Source organism: Arachis ipaensis, chromosome B10 (assembly GCF_000816755.2).
Source record: "Arachis ipaensis cultivar K30076 chromosome B10, Araip1.1, whole genome shotgun sequence".
Taxonomy (NCBI): Eukaryota; Viridiplantae; Streptophyta; class Magnoliopsida; order Fabales; family Fabaceae; genus Arachis; species Arachis ipaensis.
The window spans coordinates 119,878,478-119,895,869 of NC_029794.2; the positions used below are offsets into that span (position 1 = coordinate 119,878,478).

The 17,392-nt window shown below is 34.3% G+C and overlaps 3 protein-coding genes across 5 annotated transcripts in view; 2 read left to right on the forward strand and 1 right to left on the reverse strand.

The window, feature by feature from the left end:
• Nucleotides 4,710–9,533, forward strand: LOC107623014 (ethylene receptor). Of its 2 annotated transcripts, XR_001616319.2 has the most exons (7): nucleotides 4,710–5,830; nucleotides 6,827–7,195; nucleotides 7,312–7,578; nucleotides 7,671–7,798; nucleotides 7,897–8,094; nucleotides 8,548–9,205; nucleotides 9,317–9,454. XR_001616319.2 is itself a non-coding variant. In XM_016325128.2 (6 exons), exons 1-6 carry the CDS (start codon nucleotides 4,910–4,912, stop codon nucleotides 8,900–8,902), a joined length of 2,238 nt encoding a protein of 745 aa, XP_016180614.1. In that variant the 5' UTR covers nucleotides 4,710–4,909; the 3' UTR covers nucleotides 8,903–9,533. The 2 variants fall into 2 exon arrangements, 1 of the variants encoding a protein (XP_016180614.1); XM_016325128.2 differs by having other exon boundaries at nucleotides 8,548–9,533.
• On the forward strand, nucleotides 13,470–16,502 carry LOC107622951 (pentatricopeptide repeat-containing protein At3g49170, chloroplastic). Of its 2 annotated transcripts, XM_021114854.1 has the most exons (2): nucleotides 13,470–16,053; nucleotides 16,300–16,502. In XM_021114854.1, exons 1-2 carry the CDS (start codon nucleotides 13,592–13,594, stop codon nucleotides 16,361–16,363), a joined length of 2,526 nt encoding a protein of 841 aa, XP_020970513.1. In that variant the 5' UTR covers nucleotides 13,470–13,591; the 3' UTR covers nucleotides 16,364–16,502. The 2 variants fall into 2 exon arrangements, with proteins under 2 accessions (XP_020970513.1, XP_016180520.1); XM_016325034.2 differs by lacking the exon at nucleotides 16,300–16,502 and having other exon boundaries at nucleotides 13,473–16,292.
• LOC107622952 (pseudouridine-5'-phosphate glycosidase) overlaps nucleotides 16,566–17,392 on the reverse strand; it is a 3,509-nt gene continuing 2,682 nt past the window's right edge. Inside the window, exons 10-12 of the mRNA XM_016325035.2 lie at nucleotides 17,236–17,356; nucleotides 17,052–17,137; nucleotides 16,566–16,909 (exon numbers count right to left, since the gene is read on the reverse strand). Of these exons, the coding sequence (XP_016180521.1) occupies nucleotides 16,812–16,909; nucleotides 17,052–17,137; nucleotides 17,236–17,356 (305 nt within the window). The 3' untranslated portion in view covers nucleotides 16,566–16,811. The remainder of the gene's footprint in view (nucleotides 16,910–17,051; nucleotides 17,138–17,235; nucleotides 17,357–17,392) is intronic.

The following is a 17,392-nucleotide window of genomic DNA, read 5'->3' on the forward strand; positions in this document are numbered from 1 at the left end:
TTATCCGAGATATGACTTGTTTTTCAAATATGCAAATTAATTATAGGATGCAATCGAAATGCGTTCAAATTGAATCTTTCTGGGGCATGGATTCGGTACGCGCTCCCTGAAACGCCAAAAATGTGTTTGGCGTACCGGTAAGCCAAAAAATATCAAAATAAAAATATTTGTTTTTTGGGGTTTTTTTGCAATTGCACATAAAATAAAGGGGTCATTTTTTTATTTTTTAAATGAATATCCATATTTAATTATCTATTACTGCCATTTACATTTTTTTCCAAGTTTTCTTCTTCCCCTTTCTTTACCGTCGTAAGCTCACGGCCTCCTCCATTATCTCCAACGCCAACAACGACTGAATCCCCAAGACCTCTCTTACTCGCTTCTTCGTTACGCTACCAACTCCTCCTCCCCCACTCAGTCATGGTGGCTTCGACAGCTTTTTATTGGGCACGCCTGAAGTCTATTGTCCACATTCTACTGAAAATTTCAGTGACTCAAACCGTCCATCCCTTTAGAAGTGCCCACATCCTCATGCTTAACAGTGGGATTCACTTCCATAGCATAGAAATTGGTGAAGCGATTGACCAAATTTGGAGTCTTTGTGAATCGTTGTTAAAAATGCGTTGGGTCGGTAGAGATTATGAGAACAGAGTCGCGAATAGTGGCGAGAAGAATGGAATGAGAGTATTGAGCTGCATGTAGTTTTGCCAATGCCACTTTTGCAACCAAACGAAGACCCATTTGAGAGTTTCTTGTTCTAGAATGTTCTGTTCCTTGTCAAATTCTGCTGATTCACCATGGCCACACACCCACACTGTTACTGTCAACTGCCGTTTCAAATATTCCGTCAAAGCTTAAAATGAGATTCGACATTTTTAACCATGAATTATATCTTTTGAACCATGAATTATCATTTATACAAATACAATTATATCTTTTCATAAATAAATTATTAAGCAGTTTAATGGAATTAATTTTGATTATTATTTTTTACTTTTATAATAACTAAAATAACTTAAAATTAAAAATTAAAATTTGTATTAGATATTATCTTTAAAATGATACTGATATCATATTAAAATATACGTGGATACAAATATTAGAATATTGTAAGCACAAATATCACTCTTATTATTTTTTTTGTCTATCTTTTATTAGATTTTGTGAAAAACAAAATAATTTTTAGAAAATATTACAAAAATTTTAATTGATAAATTTATTCTCTATATCATTTAACCATAATTAATAAAATTAATTTAACATAATAATTAATTTCTCATATCATATTAACATAATTAATAAGATTATTTTAAAAAAAAATTTAATTTCTTAGATCATATTACTATAATTAATAAAATTAATTTAACATAATAATTAATTTCTCATATCATATTAACATAATTAATAAGATTATTTTAAAAAAAAATTTAATTTCTTAGATCATATTACTATAATTAATAAAATTAATTTAACATAATAATTAATTTCTCATATCATATTAACATAATTAATAAGATTATTTTAAAAAAAAATTTAATTTCTTAGATCATATTACTATAATTAATAAAATTAATTTAACATAATAATTAATTTCTCATATCATATTAACATAATTAATAAGATTATTTTAAAAAAAAATTTAATTTCTTAGATCATATTACTATAATTAATAAAATTAATTTAACATAATAATTAATTTCTCATATCATATTTCTATAATTTATAAATTACTAAAAAAATAACTAATTTTTTAAATTATATTATTATAATTTATACAATTATTCTAAAAAATTACTAATTTTATATGATATCTTACTATAGTTAATAAAATTATTTTCGATATCATATAACTATAATTAATAAAATTAATTGAACCGAATTACTTAGCTTATAATAATTGGTTTAGAATATAAAATTAATTTAAAATGTAATTTTTTTTCATAAAGTGTTTCATTCTTATCAAAACTTTAAAAATTAATGACTAGTAGACGAATCTGACTAACTTTATTTTTAACTTTTTGTTTAATAAAAAATTCAAAATGGATTAATCATCCAACAAATCGAACACTACTATTCATTAGAATTCCAAAGGATTAATTAACGCTGAGTTCGCACGAGTATCGAATAAACTGCAAACGTAATTATCAATGCTGAGTATTGAAAATATCAATGTGTTCAATGAGTATGATCCGAATCTTAAATTAGTTCCAAAATGAATTTAGAGTAATTACCCAAATCAGTCCCCGAGGATTTTAGAATTGGATATTTTAGTCCCCAAGAAAAATTAATACACGGATCAGTCCCCAAGGTTTTACTCCGGCAGACAAATCAGTCCCCAGTTCATTTTTTGGCAGAGTAATTACCCAGATCAGTCCCCAAAGATTTTAAAAACGGACATTTTAGTCCCCAAGAAAAACTAATGTACAAATCAATCCCTAACTTTTCTCTCTGTTAGACATAATAGTCTCCCGTCCAAAATTAAAATAAAATAAAATAATTATTATTATTAATTGCACAATAATATTGTACTATATTTTTTTGTATTTTTTAGACAAAAATAATGATGTATTAATTTTTCTTGGGGACTAAAATGTCCGATTCTAAAATTCTCGGGGACTGATTTGGGTATATATATAAGAATTTAATGAATAAATTTATCATTATTTTTGTCTAAAAAAATACAAAAAATATAGTACAATATTATTGTGCAATTAATAATAATAATTATTTTATTTTATTTTATTTTTGGACGGAGGACTATTATGTCTAACAGAGAGAAATGTTGGGGATTGATTTGTACATTAGTTTTTCTTGGGGACTAAAATGTCCGTTTTTAAAATCTTTGGGGACTGGTCTGGGTAATTACTCTGCCGGAAAATGAACTGGGGATTGATTTGTCTGCCGGAGTAAAACCTTGGGGACTGATCTGTGTATTAATTTTCCTTGAGGACTAAAATGTCCAATTCTAAAATCCTCGGGGACTGATTTGGGTAATTACTCATGAATTTAAAATCAAATTTAAAACTATTTGAAAATCGAAATTTAATATTTAATTGAATTTAAATCTATAATAAAAGCCAAAGGTTAATCAATGTAAATATACATAAATTCACATTCAAAATATGGTGAGAATTAACGTGTCTAACAGATTTTCTATATATATTAAATGACAGAGGTCCTCCGTAACGTGTGCCTGTGGTCTCGCCAGTTACTAGTACCCATCAGTTTACAACAATCTTTGCTTCGCTGGCCACCAAACTACACTTACCACGACACGCGACTGTTTACTTCCCATTGTTATCCGACGGTGATCTTTTTCAGATCCGGCGAGGACACTATGCAGATCTTCATCCTCCGAACCAACGAGTCGCGACAGATGCGCCATTCGGAGAGTAGGCAGCTTTGCAGTGTGATTCCGCGAGGATGGGGTGGGAGAAACTTCCTGCAACTCCATTGATGGTCAGTGACGGAAACGTAAACGTCCGCGCGATTCTAGTATGCGTCAAACGACGTCAACGGTGAAACTCCTTCCTTTCCAGTCCAATCCCATGGTTTCTGATTAATCGTAACGCAGAATCATTAACTTCAAATAATTCCATCTTAAAAATCGTTAACTAATTCTACATAAACCCAGATAGTTTTCAGATCTAACAAAACTAACCAGCAACAAAATAAATTTGTAAAATAGTCCCTCTGACACAAGATATCCATTAACCAATCAAAGGAGAGAAGAAAAAAGGTGATCTCTACCATTGGATTAAGAAAACGAGAAAGATCCGACGGACAGCATCTAAAAGCGCACCGGTCAGCCAAAGATAAATGCTATGCGCACTGATGTGCCAAAGATCTTCGGCACATGGAATCCGTGCCCATCTTTCTGTCTTTTGAAAACTCTAGCTATTTTTAAATGGAAAAGTATGAGGAGCCAATGGAATATTTATACAATGTATACAATAGAGGTTTAGTGAGTATTAGAGATATAATCATTAGTGTTACTTTTTTCATCAGCTGAAACTTTTGGGATGAGTGGTATCATGACATGGTATTAGAGTGTTAAATCCAAAAGGTTAAGAGTTTGATCTTTGGTGAACTCCAAAATCAATTTAAGCTTTTGGAAAGATATTTATTATCGCTAGTACTCGGATGGTTATTCTAGATAGTATGTGGATATTCATTTTATAACTCAATAGCCTATTATACACATTGTACAAATAATCCATTGTCTCCCTAGCGGAATCCTTTTCAAATTGTACCTATTGTATGTAAGATGTGATACAATATTTAAATATGTAGCTATATAGATAATCCTAATAATTAGTATATTGATAAAATAAATAGTATAAAAAAATTCTCATTTTTTAGAGATCATATAATCTCTGTTTTTCGTGCAAGAAAAAAAAAATCTTTCGGGTCAAAAAATTTGAGATGTCTTAAAAACAATAATTAGAGATTTTTGTTTTCGTTTATATTTTGTTAGTATATCTCAAAATTAACCCAAAATAACAAAAAATTGACTAAGATAAATAAACAGAAAGCGCATGAGAAAGCTTGACCATTTGGACTTCCAGAGATCTATATGTCTCCATCATTAGCGGTAACACTTAGCCAGCTCAACTCAACTCAACTCAACTCAACTCAATGAATTCATTGAACTTGACCGCCATACCCATCTACCATACGCTATTAAATTATTCATTATTAATTATTATTAATATTAAATAATCAAATATAATTTCTTCAACTTATGTAACTTGATGCCTCCTCTTTCTTTTTTCTCTTCATTTTCTCTCTTCTGAGTCTTCTCCTTCCCTGGGCCTACTTTACCAAAACCCTACTCGATTCAATTCAATTCAACTCAATTCATCATCATCCATGATTATGTGAGAAAGAAGAAGAATCAGCTCCGAAGATGTGGTTCAAAGCTACGGAATCTTGCAACTGTATAGAGCCGCAATGGCCTGCGGATGAATTACTGGTGAAATACCAATACATCTCAGATTTCTTCATCGCGCTCGCCTATTTCTCAATCCCTCTCGAACTCATCTACTTCGTTAAGAAATCAGCGGTTTTTCCGTACAGATGGGTTCTTGTGCAGTTCGGTGCCTTCATTGTTCTATGCGGAGCCACGCATCTTATTAACCTCTGGACCTTCGCTGTTCACACGAGAACCGTCGCTATGGTAATGACCGCCGCTAAGGTTCTAACTGCCGTTGTTTCTTGCGCTACTGCGCTTATGCTTGTACATATTATTCCTGATTTACTTAGCGTTAAGACGAGAGAGCTATTTTTGAAGAACAAGGCTGCAGAACTTGATAGAGAAATGGGATTGATTCGTACTCAGGAGGAAACTGGAAGGCATGTTAGGATGTTAACTCATGAAATTAGAAGCACTTTGGATAGACACACAATCTTGAAAACTACGCTTATAGAGTTGGGAAGAACTTTGGCGCTTGAGGAGTGTGCTTTATGGATGCCAACACGAACAGGGTTGGAGCTTCAATTGGCTTATACGTTGCGGCAGCAGAATCCGGTTGGGTATACCGTGCCAATTCATCTGCCTGTGATTAATCAAGTGTTTAGTAGCAACCGGGCGGTGAAGATTTCGCCGAATTGCCCGGTTGCGAGATTAAGGCCTCATACTGGGAAATACTTGCCAGGAGAAGTGGTTGCTGTTAGGGTACCTTTACTGAATCTGTCTAATTTCCAAATATATGATTGGCCGGAGGTTTCGACGAGAAGCTATGCTTTGATGGTGTTGATGCTTCCATCGGACAGTGCTAGACAATGGCATGTACATGAGCTAGAGTTGGTTGAGGTAGTTGCTGATCAGGTGAGCTGCTTTCCCTTTTTGCTTTTTGAAGATTAAGAGGTTACACTTTGATGGTGTTGGATATGTTTGTCATTTACGATTGTTACTTTTTGCATCGAGTTTCTATGTTTTGGTGATTTCATATTTTGTGATATTATTTGCACTTGATGTCATTCTTAAGTTTGTGTGGGGAAGAGGAGGAGGGATGGTCGGATGGATCATACAACTGATGCAATTATGTGTGGCACAAAGTGCATTTAGTTTTTAGGTGCTTAGGTATAGATACCCCAGACTAAGTTTACGTTTGGTTAGTATCTATAGACTCAAAATATGTTTGGTTGAGACGGAGACAAAGACATGTTGAGACTAAATACACCGTTTTAGTGTGTCTATATTTGGTGTTGCTATCTCAATGTCCTGTCCCTCCCTAATCTCTTGTTTCAAAGGCAGCCTAAATACACATAAATAGGAGATTAATAGATTAATAGAGATTATTTAAACTATTTCCTAATAATCATATTTAGGGCCATGATTTTGATTATTTCCAATCTAGTGTTCCTATTATTCCTGATACTGTACAAATCACATGGAACAACATATTAGTCACAAGCATCAGTTCTAGCTAAAGTCTGGTATACTTTAAGTTTGCTACAAAATAATTAACTTCTTAATCAACAAACACAACGTACAATATAGTCTTTCAATTGTACTTTTGCCCAAAAATCAAAGTGTTATTAACTTGTTTTCTTACTTCATGTGCCTTATATGACATACACTGTAGAAAGGAAAGAGTAATATCCTTAATATACATCGCAAGTTACGATTGTTTTCTAAATTTACGTGCATTGTTCTATAATAAATTGGTATACTAATTTTGCTCATTTTCTACCTTTGATATGAATTATTTACTATAATTACCTAATCATATTGATTGATCCAAGTGATGAAACCTAAGTAGTGAGAAAAATTACTACCATCCATGTACAATAATTAATCACAATTGTCTTTCCACACTAGGTAGCTGTTGCTCTTTCACATGCTGCAATCTTAGAAGAATCAATGAGGGCAAGGAATCTGCTGATAGAGCAGAATGTTGCACTTGATCTAGCAAGAAGAGAAGCAGAAACTGCAATCCATGCTCGCAATGACTTTTTGGCAGTTATGAACCATGAGATGAGAACTCCCATGCATGCGATTATTGCACTCTCTTCTTTGTTACAGGAAACAGAGTTGACGGTTGAGCAACGTCTGATGGTAGAGACAATATTGAAAAGCAGCAATTTGTTGGCTACTCTCATCAATGATGTTTTGGATCTTTCACGGCTTGAAGATGGTAGTCTTCAACTTGAAACAACAACATTTAGCCTTCATTCTGTTTTTAGAGAGGTATAATTTTCATTGTCAATTATAATGATACAAGTCTTTTAGCCCATAATTTAATTTATGATCTGGAGTTTCTTCAAAATCCAAATGCTGTAAGATCCATATTATTTTGATTGCAGGTCCTTAACTTGATTAAGCCCGTTGCATCTGTCAAAAGATTGTCTCTCACTTTACATCTAGCTTCAGATTTGCCAGCGTATGCAGTTGGCGATGAAAAACGTCTAATGCAAACTATTCTTAATGTTGTTGGTAATGCTGTGAAGTTCTCAAAAGAGGGCAGCATTTCCATCACTGCTATTGTTGCGAAGCCTGAATCCTTCAAGGATGCTAGAATTCCTGAGTTTCTTCCAGTGCCAAGTGACAGTCACTTTTATTTGCGTGTACAGGTTTGTTGCCTAAAGCTTAATCGGCATTATTCCTTGTAGGAGCATTGCATGCTTTGTTATTTGACTTTGACTAATTTTTCCCCACATTATAGGTAAAGGATTCAGGATCAGGAATTAACCCACAAGATATTCCAAAGTTATTCACCAAGTTTGCACAAAGCCAAGCAGTACAGACTAAAGGTCCTGCTGGAAGTGGACTTGGCCTTGCCATTTGTAGGAGGTACTGTTTTCTTATTTCTTGCAAAATTGGAACTAGGTTCTCACTTGAATTCTTCTTGTTTGTGATTTCACTCATTTACTTTTCAACTTTGTGAGCAGGTTTGTAAATCTCATGGAAGGACATATTTGGATTGAAAGTGAAGGTATTGGTAAAGGATGTACAGTCACTTTTATTGTGAAGCTTGGAATCCCTGACCGACCAAATGAATCTAAATTGGCGTTTGCTCCTAAAGTTCCTGGAAATCATGTATCTACAAACTTTGGAGGCCTCAAGGTTCTTGTCATGGATGATAATGGGTCAGTAGCATAGCTTCATTTTTGCATCTTCAGTTCTGGTATTTGTTGCTTTGCCACTTATCAATTATTTGAATAAAACGGTAAAAACCATTAGTTTCATAGAAAAACTAAACTCTTAGTTGATTGCTTAACCCCCAACTTCTTGGTAAATCCTACCCAAACTTCAATGCTATTTGTTTTTCTCTGTTTCATTCATAGTTTTGAAAGTGCTTCTTGTCTGAAGCACAAAAGTTTGAACATTACTACATAAGAACAAAAGAAAGCAATGGATCTTTTTTTAGTAATTATTAGTGAAAACATTTCTTGTCTCTAATCCAGAAAATAAGACTAAACATCAAGGTTTCAGACGTGGTGTTTTCGTGTAGGAAGAGTGGATCCAAAAATAAGGAATTGAACTTCATTGCCTTGTTTGAAAGTCCATATCGTAACTGATGGTAAAATTTTGTGTTGCAGGGTTAACAGGTCAGTAACAAAGGGACTACTACTTCATTTAGGATGCGATGTTACAACTGCAGGCTCAAGTGAAGAGTGTCTGCGCATCGTTTCGCCAGAACACAGAGTGGTCTTCATGGATGTGTGTACAGGGTTAGACGGATATGAACTAGCGATGCGTATACAGGAGAAGTTTAAGAAACGCCAAGATAGGCCATTAATAGTTGCTCTTACTGGGAACACAAACAAGGTGACAAAAGAGAACTGTATGAGGGTCGGTATGGATGGCCTTATACTGAAACCTCTTTCTGTTGACAAAATGAGGGGTGTTTTATCAGAACTCCTTGAGCACCGAGTTCTGTTTGAAGCTATTTAAGCCAAATCCAAAACAATGGCTTCATAATTTGCAATCTTTTTTCTAGTGTACATAGCCATTGAATTTGGAGAAATATATACTTACGAAGCAACGAGGCTATTGACTTGGTATTTATCTGATAGGGTTGAAAGAAAAAAAAAAAAGGAATGGTTGAGTTGCATAGTCAAATCCAATTTCTCTGAACCCAGATTCATATATATACACACATACACACACTCACATACACCACGGGCGGGTTCCTTGGCTCCTACTGCAAAGTCTTCAACCCGGAGGGACAAATCCACCAATAAACCATTGCCCCATGTATGTTTCTATTTTCTGCACTTCTATGCCTTCCAAGGCTTTTGGACCGAAGTTCTAAATGGTGCCTTACATCTAATTGGTTGTTTCTAACCCAAAATTTTTTCCACTTAGGTTGGCATTCGAAGACTAATGTTTTTGTCCATAAAGAGACTCTAGTTTTGTTCACAACAGTATAGTGTTTTTTAATTATTATTTGTTTGTATGCGAGTTTATAATTTGATCTATAGATACAATTAGCAATGGGAGCCCTTACATATCAAGGAAAATGTTATTTGTATCTCAAAATGAATCAAAATTTTAGACACATAATTTACAAGTATATATTAAATTCTGGTCTTTATATATCATTACACTTTCTATCTATTTCAGATGTTGATTCAATGAGAATAAACCATCATTTGTATCGACGAAAGTTTTAAATACTGACAAATGTATTGATAAAATAATGAAATTGAAGTTGTATCCATAAAAGATCGGGTTCGTACGATAAACTATCTAAACCTCAAAAAACTAACAAAAAATTTGAAATTATCCTTCTCTCCAGTCTCCACCACTACTACCACTATCTCTCTCAAATTAGTCCAAAATTAACTCCACTGCAACCAATTCCAATTTACTTTGCTAATTTTAGCGGCACTTGGCAAAAGAGAAAGGAACCCATCTGGGCAGTGCGATAGGAGAGAGAACTTGAACCACCTTAGACGGATGCGATTGCAGTAAGGAATCGAACCCACTTTGACTCTGAAATTATTGGTGAAACTTTTTATTTTCTTTGAAATTGTTTCGGTTGTGAGTGGATTTAGGAATTTAGGCTTTTTTTCTCGTGTTGTGATAGAAAAAAAAAGATATGAGTTTCAATTTTAATAATTCCATTCGCATTTTAGATGAATACGTTTAAGGACCAGGTTTATCATTAGCAGAAGTTGGTTTATTTGTCTTCTCAAGATATTCAATAGTTTGGTCTTCAGAAAAAAAAAATCACATCTCGACTTCTAATTATTTTTTTGCTCAGCGGATCTTATAATCTGTGACCAAAGTCTTTATGACCATAATCCATGAAGATACACTGTTTGGACTTTCCATCAAGTTTTAACCTTTCATATCTTGGAATGTGAATAAAAGACTTGTAGCTAAACACTCGCAAGTGACTATAGGAGACACATATTTCTCTCCAAACTTTCTCTGGAGTATTACCATTTAGTGGAACTGAAAGAGAAAGGTTGATCAAATCTACCGCAGTCCTCATCGCTTCACTCCAAAAGGATTTCGATAACTTTGTATGAGAGAGCATACACCTGACTCCATTATTGATAATGCAATTCATTCCCTCTGCAACTCCATTATGTTGAGGATTCTTAGGAACCGTCTTTTCAAACTTGATCTCGTGTCCTTTATAATACTCTTCAAATGGGCCTATGTATTCACCACCATTATCTGCTCAAACACATTTCAATTTTCTTCTAGTTTTTCATTCAACACTTGCATGAAAGTGTTTGAAGATATCGAGCACCTGGTCTTTAGATTTCAAAACAAAAGTCCACACTTTTCGAGAATAATTATCAATAAAAGTAACAAAGTATGATGCACCACCTAGTGTCTTAACATCCATAGTGCAAATATCAGTGTGAACTAAATCAGAATATGTGATATCCTATGATATCCAAAACTATGAAATGATACTCTAACATGCTTTCCAACAAAATAATAAGAACAAGTATTTAAAGTTGTACCTTTCACGGGAAGCGAGTGCTTATTGACTAAGACGCTTAGTCCTTTCTCGCTCAAGTGACCAAGACGCATATGCCACAAATCAAAAGTGGAATCACTAACTACATTCACTTTTTCTTTGCATAATTTTACTTGTAATTGGTAGATAGTAGTAAGACTATTGTCTTTTTTTAGCAACAATGAGAGACCCTTTGATGATCTTGTATTTTTCACTAACAAAAGAAGTGCAATATCTCTCTTGATCCAATGCCTTCATTGAAATCAGATTAAACCGCACGTCTAGCATATGCCTAACATTATTCAACTGCAACTTATATTTCATATTGATTTCAAGTCACACATCACCCATACCAATGATATCACACACTTCTTTATCTCCCATGATCTTGCCAAAATTTTCAGCAGTATAAGAAGTGAAAAATTCACGCCTCAAAGTGACATGACATGAGACACCATAATTCATAATCCAAGTGAAATCATCACAGACAAGATTAACATAATTTTTATCATAGATGATAAGAACATCTTTATAAACAATAGCAGTAGTTTTTTTATCACTATCTTTACCTTTGTCTTTGTTTTTTTTCCTTGATTGTTCTCTTTTCAAGAACTTACAATACCTCTTGATATGCTTCGACTTATCACAATGGTGACAATTGAACTCCTTTCTTACCTTTTACTTTTCTCTTGACTTGCTTAAACTCTCTGACCTATCAGAACTGTGAGGTTTTTTACTTTAATTTCTCTCTTGTGACTCTGAAACAAGTGCTTCTAACTGATAGGAGGCATTAATCAAACCCATTCTTTTCTTCTAACTGCTTCATTCAACATGCTCTCTTTAACCATTGCTAACGTCAACTTTCTTTTTGGAGCTGAGTTAGTCAGTATCACAACTAGAATTTTTCAACTATCTGGCAAAGAACTCAACAACAACAAGGCTTGTAACTCATCATTTAAAGTGATTTCATTATTTGTCAGTTGATTCACCGTCTCCTAAAAAATACTCAAGTGCTATAACATTAATTTATCTTCAATATACTTCATATTAACAAGTTTTCTAATCAAGAATGCTTTATTTTGCACATTCTTCCTCTCATATAACTCCTTCAATTTCTTCTACATCTTCTTGGCATTCGTTTCAGTGTCAACATGTGGATATACGTTAAGATCGAGCAATTGCTTAATCAAAGCAACTGCCTTCTGATTCAACTTCTTTCATTCAACATCGAATTTAGTATATTTGAATTTATCCCCCTTCATAGGATCATACACGTCTTTACTATACAACATATCTTTTATGAGGATCTTCCAAATCGAATAATTTTTAGAATTCAATTTAACCATATTTGGTTCATGAGTATTTTCCTCTATTTAATCAGCACAAAAATAAATAACCAAAGTTCTAATACCACTTTGTTGAAAAAATTGAGGTTCAATAAGAACCTATCTAACAATGAAAGCACAAAAAATATTTTTTTCACAACCTGTGCAGTTAAATAGACAACTCTAAAGATACTCCAAACATCAAATATAATGACAGAAATTAAATAATCAAACATCAGAATTTTTATCGTGAAAAAACCTTTAAAAAGAGGGACAAAAATTTCACGGGACCTAGTCCAGTAAAATCTTCCACTATCAAAATAATGCGTACACAATCAGTTTTCCTAATAATATTAAGGCATTTCAACAATCAACAAAATATATTATAAAAACTGATAGAATCAACATAAATTCTCCATAAAGTAGGTATTTCAAATCAGATGAAAGAAAAGACAATACAACTAGTAAATTATATCCTAATTTTCGTCTCTACACCGAGAATAATATACTAAAATTTCATAAAAAAATAGAGCAAGTTTACCAGTTTAATGAAGTCAAATTGGGACTGTCATTTCCCCTAATTTCTTCTTCTCTTTGACAAACTCTCTCTCACTCTTTCTATTTTCTTTTTCTTTTCAAAATGAAGGAAGGACTCACACTCTCTTCATTTTTTCTTTTTATTACCCATTATTATAAACGACTACTTTTTATTATTATTGTTTCTTTTGATTTAAAGTGTAGCTTCCATTTGAGTTGGAAACCTACCAACAATGATTACGCTTCCGATATTTATTAGAATTTGAAAATTTTAATTAGTATCAAAAGTTTATATTGATTCTTTTGGAGATAGTAGAGTTAATTTAGAAATTAAGATTTTTAAACAAGAATTAGAGAACAAATTGACAAAAAAATATCAACATGACGAAGTAAATTTATATTAGTTTTTTGGTGATATATTATTAACAAAAAGTTGTCTAAGAACTATTATAAATTATAAAGTATAAGTTCAGAGATGAAATTAGATAACTATTAATTTTAGAAATCATTTAAAATTCAAATATAATTTTAGGAACTATTTTAATTTTAACTCAATAAATACTCTTAAAATATTCTTCACTTAAATCCCTAAAAGGCTAAAATAATAGTCTAGCAGAAATGCTTTATATTTTCAAATTCTTTCTAGATTGTCCTTTATTTATAAAAGCTTAAAATAAGTAAATAACACATATAAATAAAGACATTTATTCAATCAGGAACAGAAAATCTTGTATTAACAAGTTCCTATATTTGTCTTCACCCAAACACGGCCTTAGTGAGAAACACATGAAAGAGTAGATGTGTCATGTGTGTCCCATGCCGAGCCTGAGCTTAAGCCTATCTCTACCTCCACCTCTCAACAACACCAACAACTCGGAGTTCCGGAGAGCCATCTCCACGCTCCACCTCGCGCGTGAACCTCACGATCTCCTCAAATCCTGCATCCGTTCCCGTAACTTCGCCCTTGGCAAGCTCCTCCACCGCAAACTCACTGAGTCACAACTCACCCTTGACTCTCCCCTCCTCAACTCACTCATCACCCTCTACTCCAAATCCGGCCAATGGCAACAAGCTCTCTCCATCTTCCAATCCATGGACCCCAGCATGCGAGACTTGGTCTCATGGACCGCCATGATTTCTTGCTTCGCCAACCACCGCATGCACCGCCACTCCCTCTCCACCTTCATCCAGTTGCTCCGAACCACCGATTTTTACCCTAATGAGTTCTCCTTTACGGCGTCGCTTCGGTCATGTTCCAACGCGGAGTTTTTCTCCACCGGCCTTGCGGTTTTCGGTTTCGTCTTGAAGACTGGTTACCTTGACGCTGATGTTTGCGTCGGTTGCGCGTTGATTGATATGTTTGTTAAGGGTAGTGATGATTTGGGTTCTGCATTCAAGGTGTTCGAGAAAATATCGGAGAGGAATGTGGTCACGTGGAACCTTATGATTACTAGGTTTGTTCAGTTTAGTCATAATGGTGATGCAATTCACTTGTTTTTCAGCATGGTGGAGAGTGGGTTTGGTCCTGATAGGTTTACTCTGAGCTCTGTTTTGTCGGCTTGCGCCGAGTTGGACTTGTTGGCCTTTGGGAAACAGTTACATTCTTGGGGTGTTAAGTCTGGAATGGGTTTGGATGTATTTTTTGGGTCTAGTTTGGTGGATATGTATGCGAAATGTGGCGCGGATGGATCAGTGGAAGATGCTAGGAAGGTGTTTGATAGAATGCCGGAACGGAATGTTGTGTCTTGGACTGCGATTATTGCGGCATATGTGCAGGGTGGACTAGAACAGGAAGCTATTGGGTTGTTTTGTGAAATGATTTGGGGTTATGTCGTGCCAAATTGTTTCACGTTTGCCAGCACTCTCAAGGCTTGTGCAAACCTACCTGAATTCGGCTTAGGGAAACAGCTTCACAGTCAAGCAATTAAGCTAGGCGTTTCTGCAGTTAATTGCGTGGGGAATGGTCTTGTTAACATGTATGCAAGGTCTGGAAGAATGGAGTGTGCTCGAAAATGCTTTGATATTCTATTAGAGAAGAACTTGATTTTGTATGACACAGCTGTTGATCGGAATGCGAAAAATTTGGATCCTAAAGATGATATATTCAACCTTGAAACTGAAGGCACAGGTAATGGAGTTAATGCTTTTACATATGGAAGCCTCTTAAGTGCTGCTGCTTGTATTGGTACAATTAGTAAGGGTGAACAAATTCATGCCAGGGTATTGAAATCCGGCTTTGGGAACAACTTATGCATTAATAATGCATTGATTTCCATGTATTCAAAGTGCGGAAATGAAGCAGCTGCTTTACGAGCATTCAGTGACATGAAAGATCGAAATGTCATTTCTTGGACTTCAATCATAAGTGGTTTTGCAAAACACGGGTTCGCTACAAAAGCCTTAGAATTGTTCTGCGAAATGCTTGAAGCAGGTGTAAAGCCTAATGGGGTCACTTACATTGCAGTTTTATCAGCCTGTAGTCATGTTGGCTTGATCGACGAGGCATGGAAACACTTTGCTTCCATGCGCAGCGACCATGATATTGTACCAAGGATGGAACATTATGCATGCATGGTTGATTTGCTTGGTCGATCTGGCTTGCTTTCAGAGGCCATAGAATTTATTAACTCGATGCCTTTCCGTGCTGATGCGTTGATATGGCGCACATTTCTCGGTTCTTGTCGGATTCATCATAACTCCAAGTTTGGAGAGCACGCTGCAAAAAAGGTTCTTGAGCTTGAACCTCATGATCCAGCTGCATACATATTATTGTCAAACTTGTATGCTGCAGAAGGGCGATGGGACGATGTAGCAGCCATTAGGAAAAGCATGAAACTGAGAAAATTAACAAAAGAAGCTGGGTGTAGCTGGATTGAAGTTGAAAACCAGGTGCACAAGTTCCATGTAGGGGATACTTCACACCCCAAAGCTCAAAAGATATATGATAAGCTTGATGAATTGACTTTTAAAATAAGAAACTTGGGTTATGTCCCAAATACAGATTCTGTTCTTCATGATGTAGAGGAAGAACTGAAGGAACAGTTTCTGTTTCAACACAGTGAAAAAATTGCAGTGGCATTTGCACTGATCAGCACCAGAAAACCCAAACCTATAAGAATATTTAAGAATCTAAGGGTTTGTGGTGACTGCCATATGGCAATAAAGTATATTTCAGTAGTCACTGGAAGAGAAATTGTGGTGCGAGATGCAAACCGGTTTCATCATATCAAGGATGGAAAATGTTCTTGCAATGATTATTGGTAATTCACAAACTTTCGATTATGTGAAGTTGTTTATAGACAGAATATAGAGGTAGATTATTCTTTGTACGAGTATACTTTATGCCATGTAAGTTTTCCATGTCCTTTTTAGAAACTACAATAGCTAATGTTAATCTCTTCTCTGATTTTACTATTTTAGAATATCTCATCTTGTAACATGCTCAGAAGTTTTTTGTACGTCAAATAGATAAAAATCCCTAACGAGATTTTTCTTGTCATTCACAGTTGCTACATCTCTTATGTAGTTATATCTAAAGTGGAGATCAGCACTTCAGTCATTGGTACTTGAGAATACAAATATTTGTGGAGAATACAAATGGTTGTACATCTTTTTATAGCTACCAAAAATTTGTTAAACCGTATTTCGTTTACACTGTAAACGTCATAACTTATCACTTATCTTGAAATAACATTGTGTTGTAAACGAGATATACAATATAAACGAGATAAATAATACAGTGCAAATTGGTAAAAACATTACAAATTACATATTTTCCTAAATAAAACATTTTTTTATTTATTTTAAAAAAAAATTCCTAAATGAAAGACAATGATCTCCAACAAAATTTTTACACATTAAAGTAAGCTTCCAAGCCTAGTCAAAGACTTCAGAATCTGTTTATAGTTTTAATCATAACCAACTACATCAAATATTTTTGTGAATTATCTAATCAAACACCCTGACCTTTGTCCACCACCACCGCTAGGTAAGGCTCAATTTAATTCAAGATATGAGCTCATCTCTGACCATGTTCTCTTTCTCTTTCTCTTAGTTGAGCAAGGGCAGCAGCAACCTTAGCTCCAACAAGAGCATTATTCTTCATAAGAGCAATGTCTAAAATATGGTTAAGACTTCAACCAGTTTAAACCATATTAATAGAAATTAGAATATAATATATTCATTTATTTAAAGATATATGCTTCTAATACTTGATTTTGTTATAACATAATGTTGGAAAAACTTTAAATGAGGATACTGGATGCAAGTGAGGCACCCCCTGTCAACTCATTTACTCTAGCAAGCAAGAACGGAGTTACAGCATTTCCTGTTATATTTTTTTCCCTGCAAATGGTGCGATGAAAACATAAGAAAACCAGTTAATCAATACTATTTTACAACTTGCATGTGATGTCGACAGAAAGAGAAAATAAAAAGCTTACTTAGCTTCTTGAAGGGCTTTTTGGATTGCAGATTCAATTATGTGTCCAGATGCTGAGTGTTCTCGAGGAATAGGAACTGCTATTACAATTCCAGTTCCAAGCTTGAGTTTGTTGTTTGCTTCTGTTTGAAGGATAAAAATAAAATGAATGGTATGAA

What these genes read in the sequence shown, in the direction of transcription:
- LOC107622951 (XM_021114854.1), top strand. Translation starts at nt 13,592, where the DNA reads ATGTGTCATGTGTGTCCCATGCCGAGCCTGAGCTTAAGCCTATCTCTA. An exon ending in TGTTCTTGCAATGATTATTG is followed by an intron (nt 16,054 to 16,299) that starts GTAATTCACAAA and finishes TGTCATTCACAG; the next exon opens with TTGCTACATCTCTTATGTAG.
- LOC107623014 (XM_016325128.2), top strand. Translation starts at nt 4,910, where the DNA reads ATGTGGTTCAAAGCTACGGAATCTTGCAACTGTATAGAGCCGCAATGG. An exon ending in ACTTTTATTTGCGTGTACAG is followed by an intron (nt 7,579 to 7,670) that starts GTTTGTTGCCTA and finishes CCCACATTATAG; the next exon opens with GTAAAGGATTCAGGATCAGG. An exon ending in CTTGTCATGGATGATAATGG is followed by an intron (nt 8,095 to 8,547) that starts GTCAGTAGCATA and finishes TTTGTGTTGCAG; the next exon opens with GGTTAACAGGTCAGTAACAA.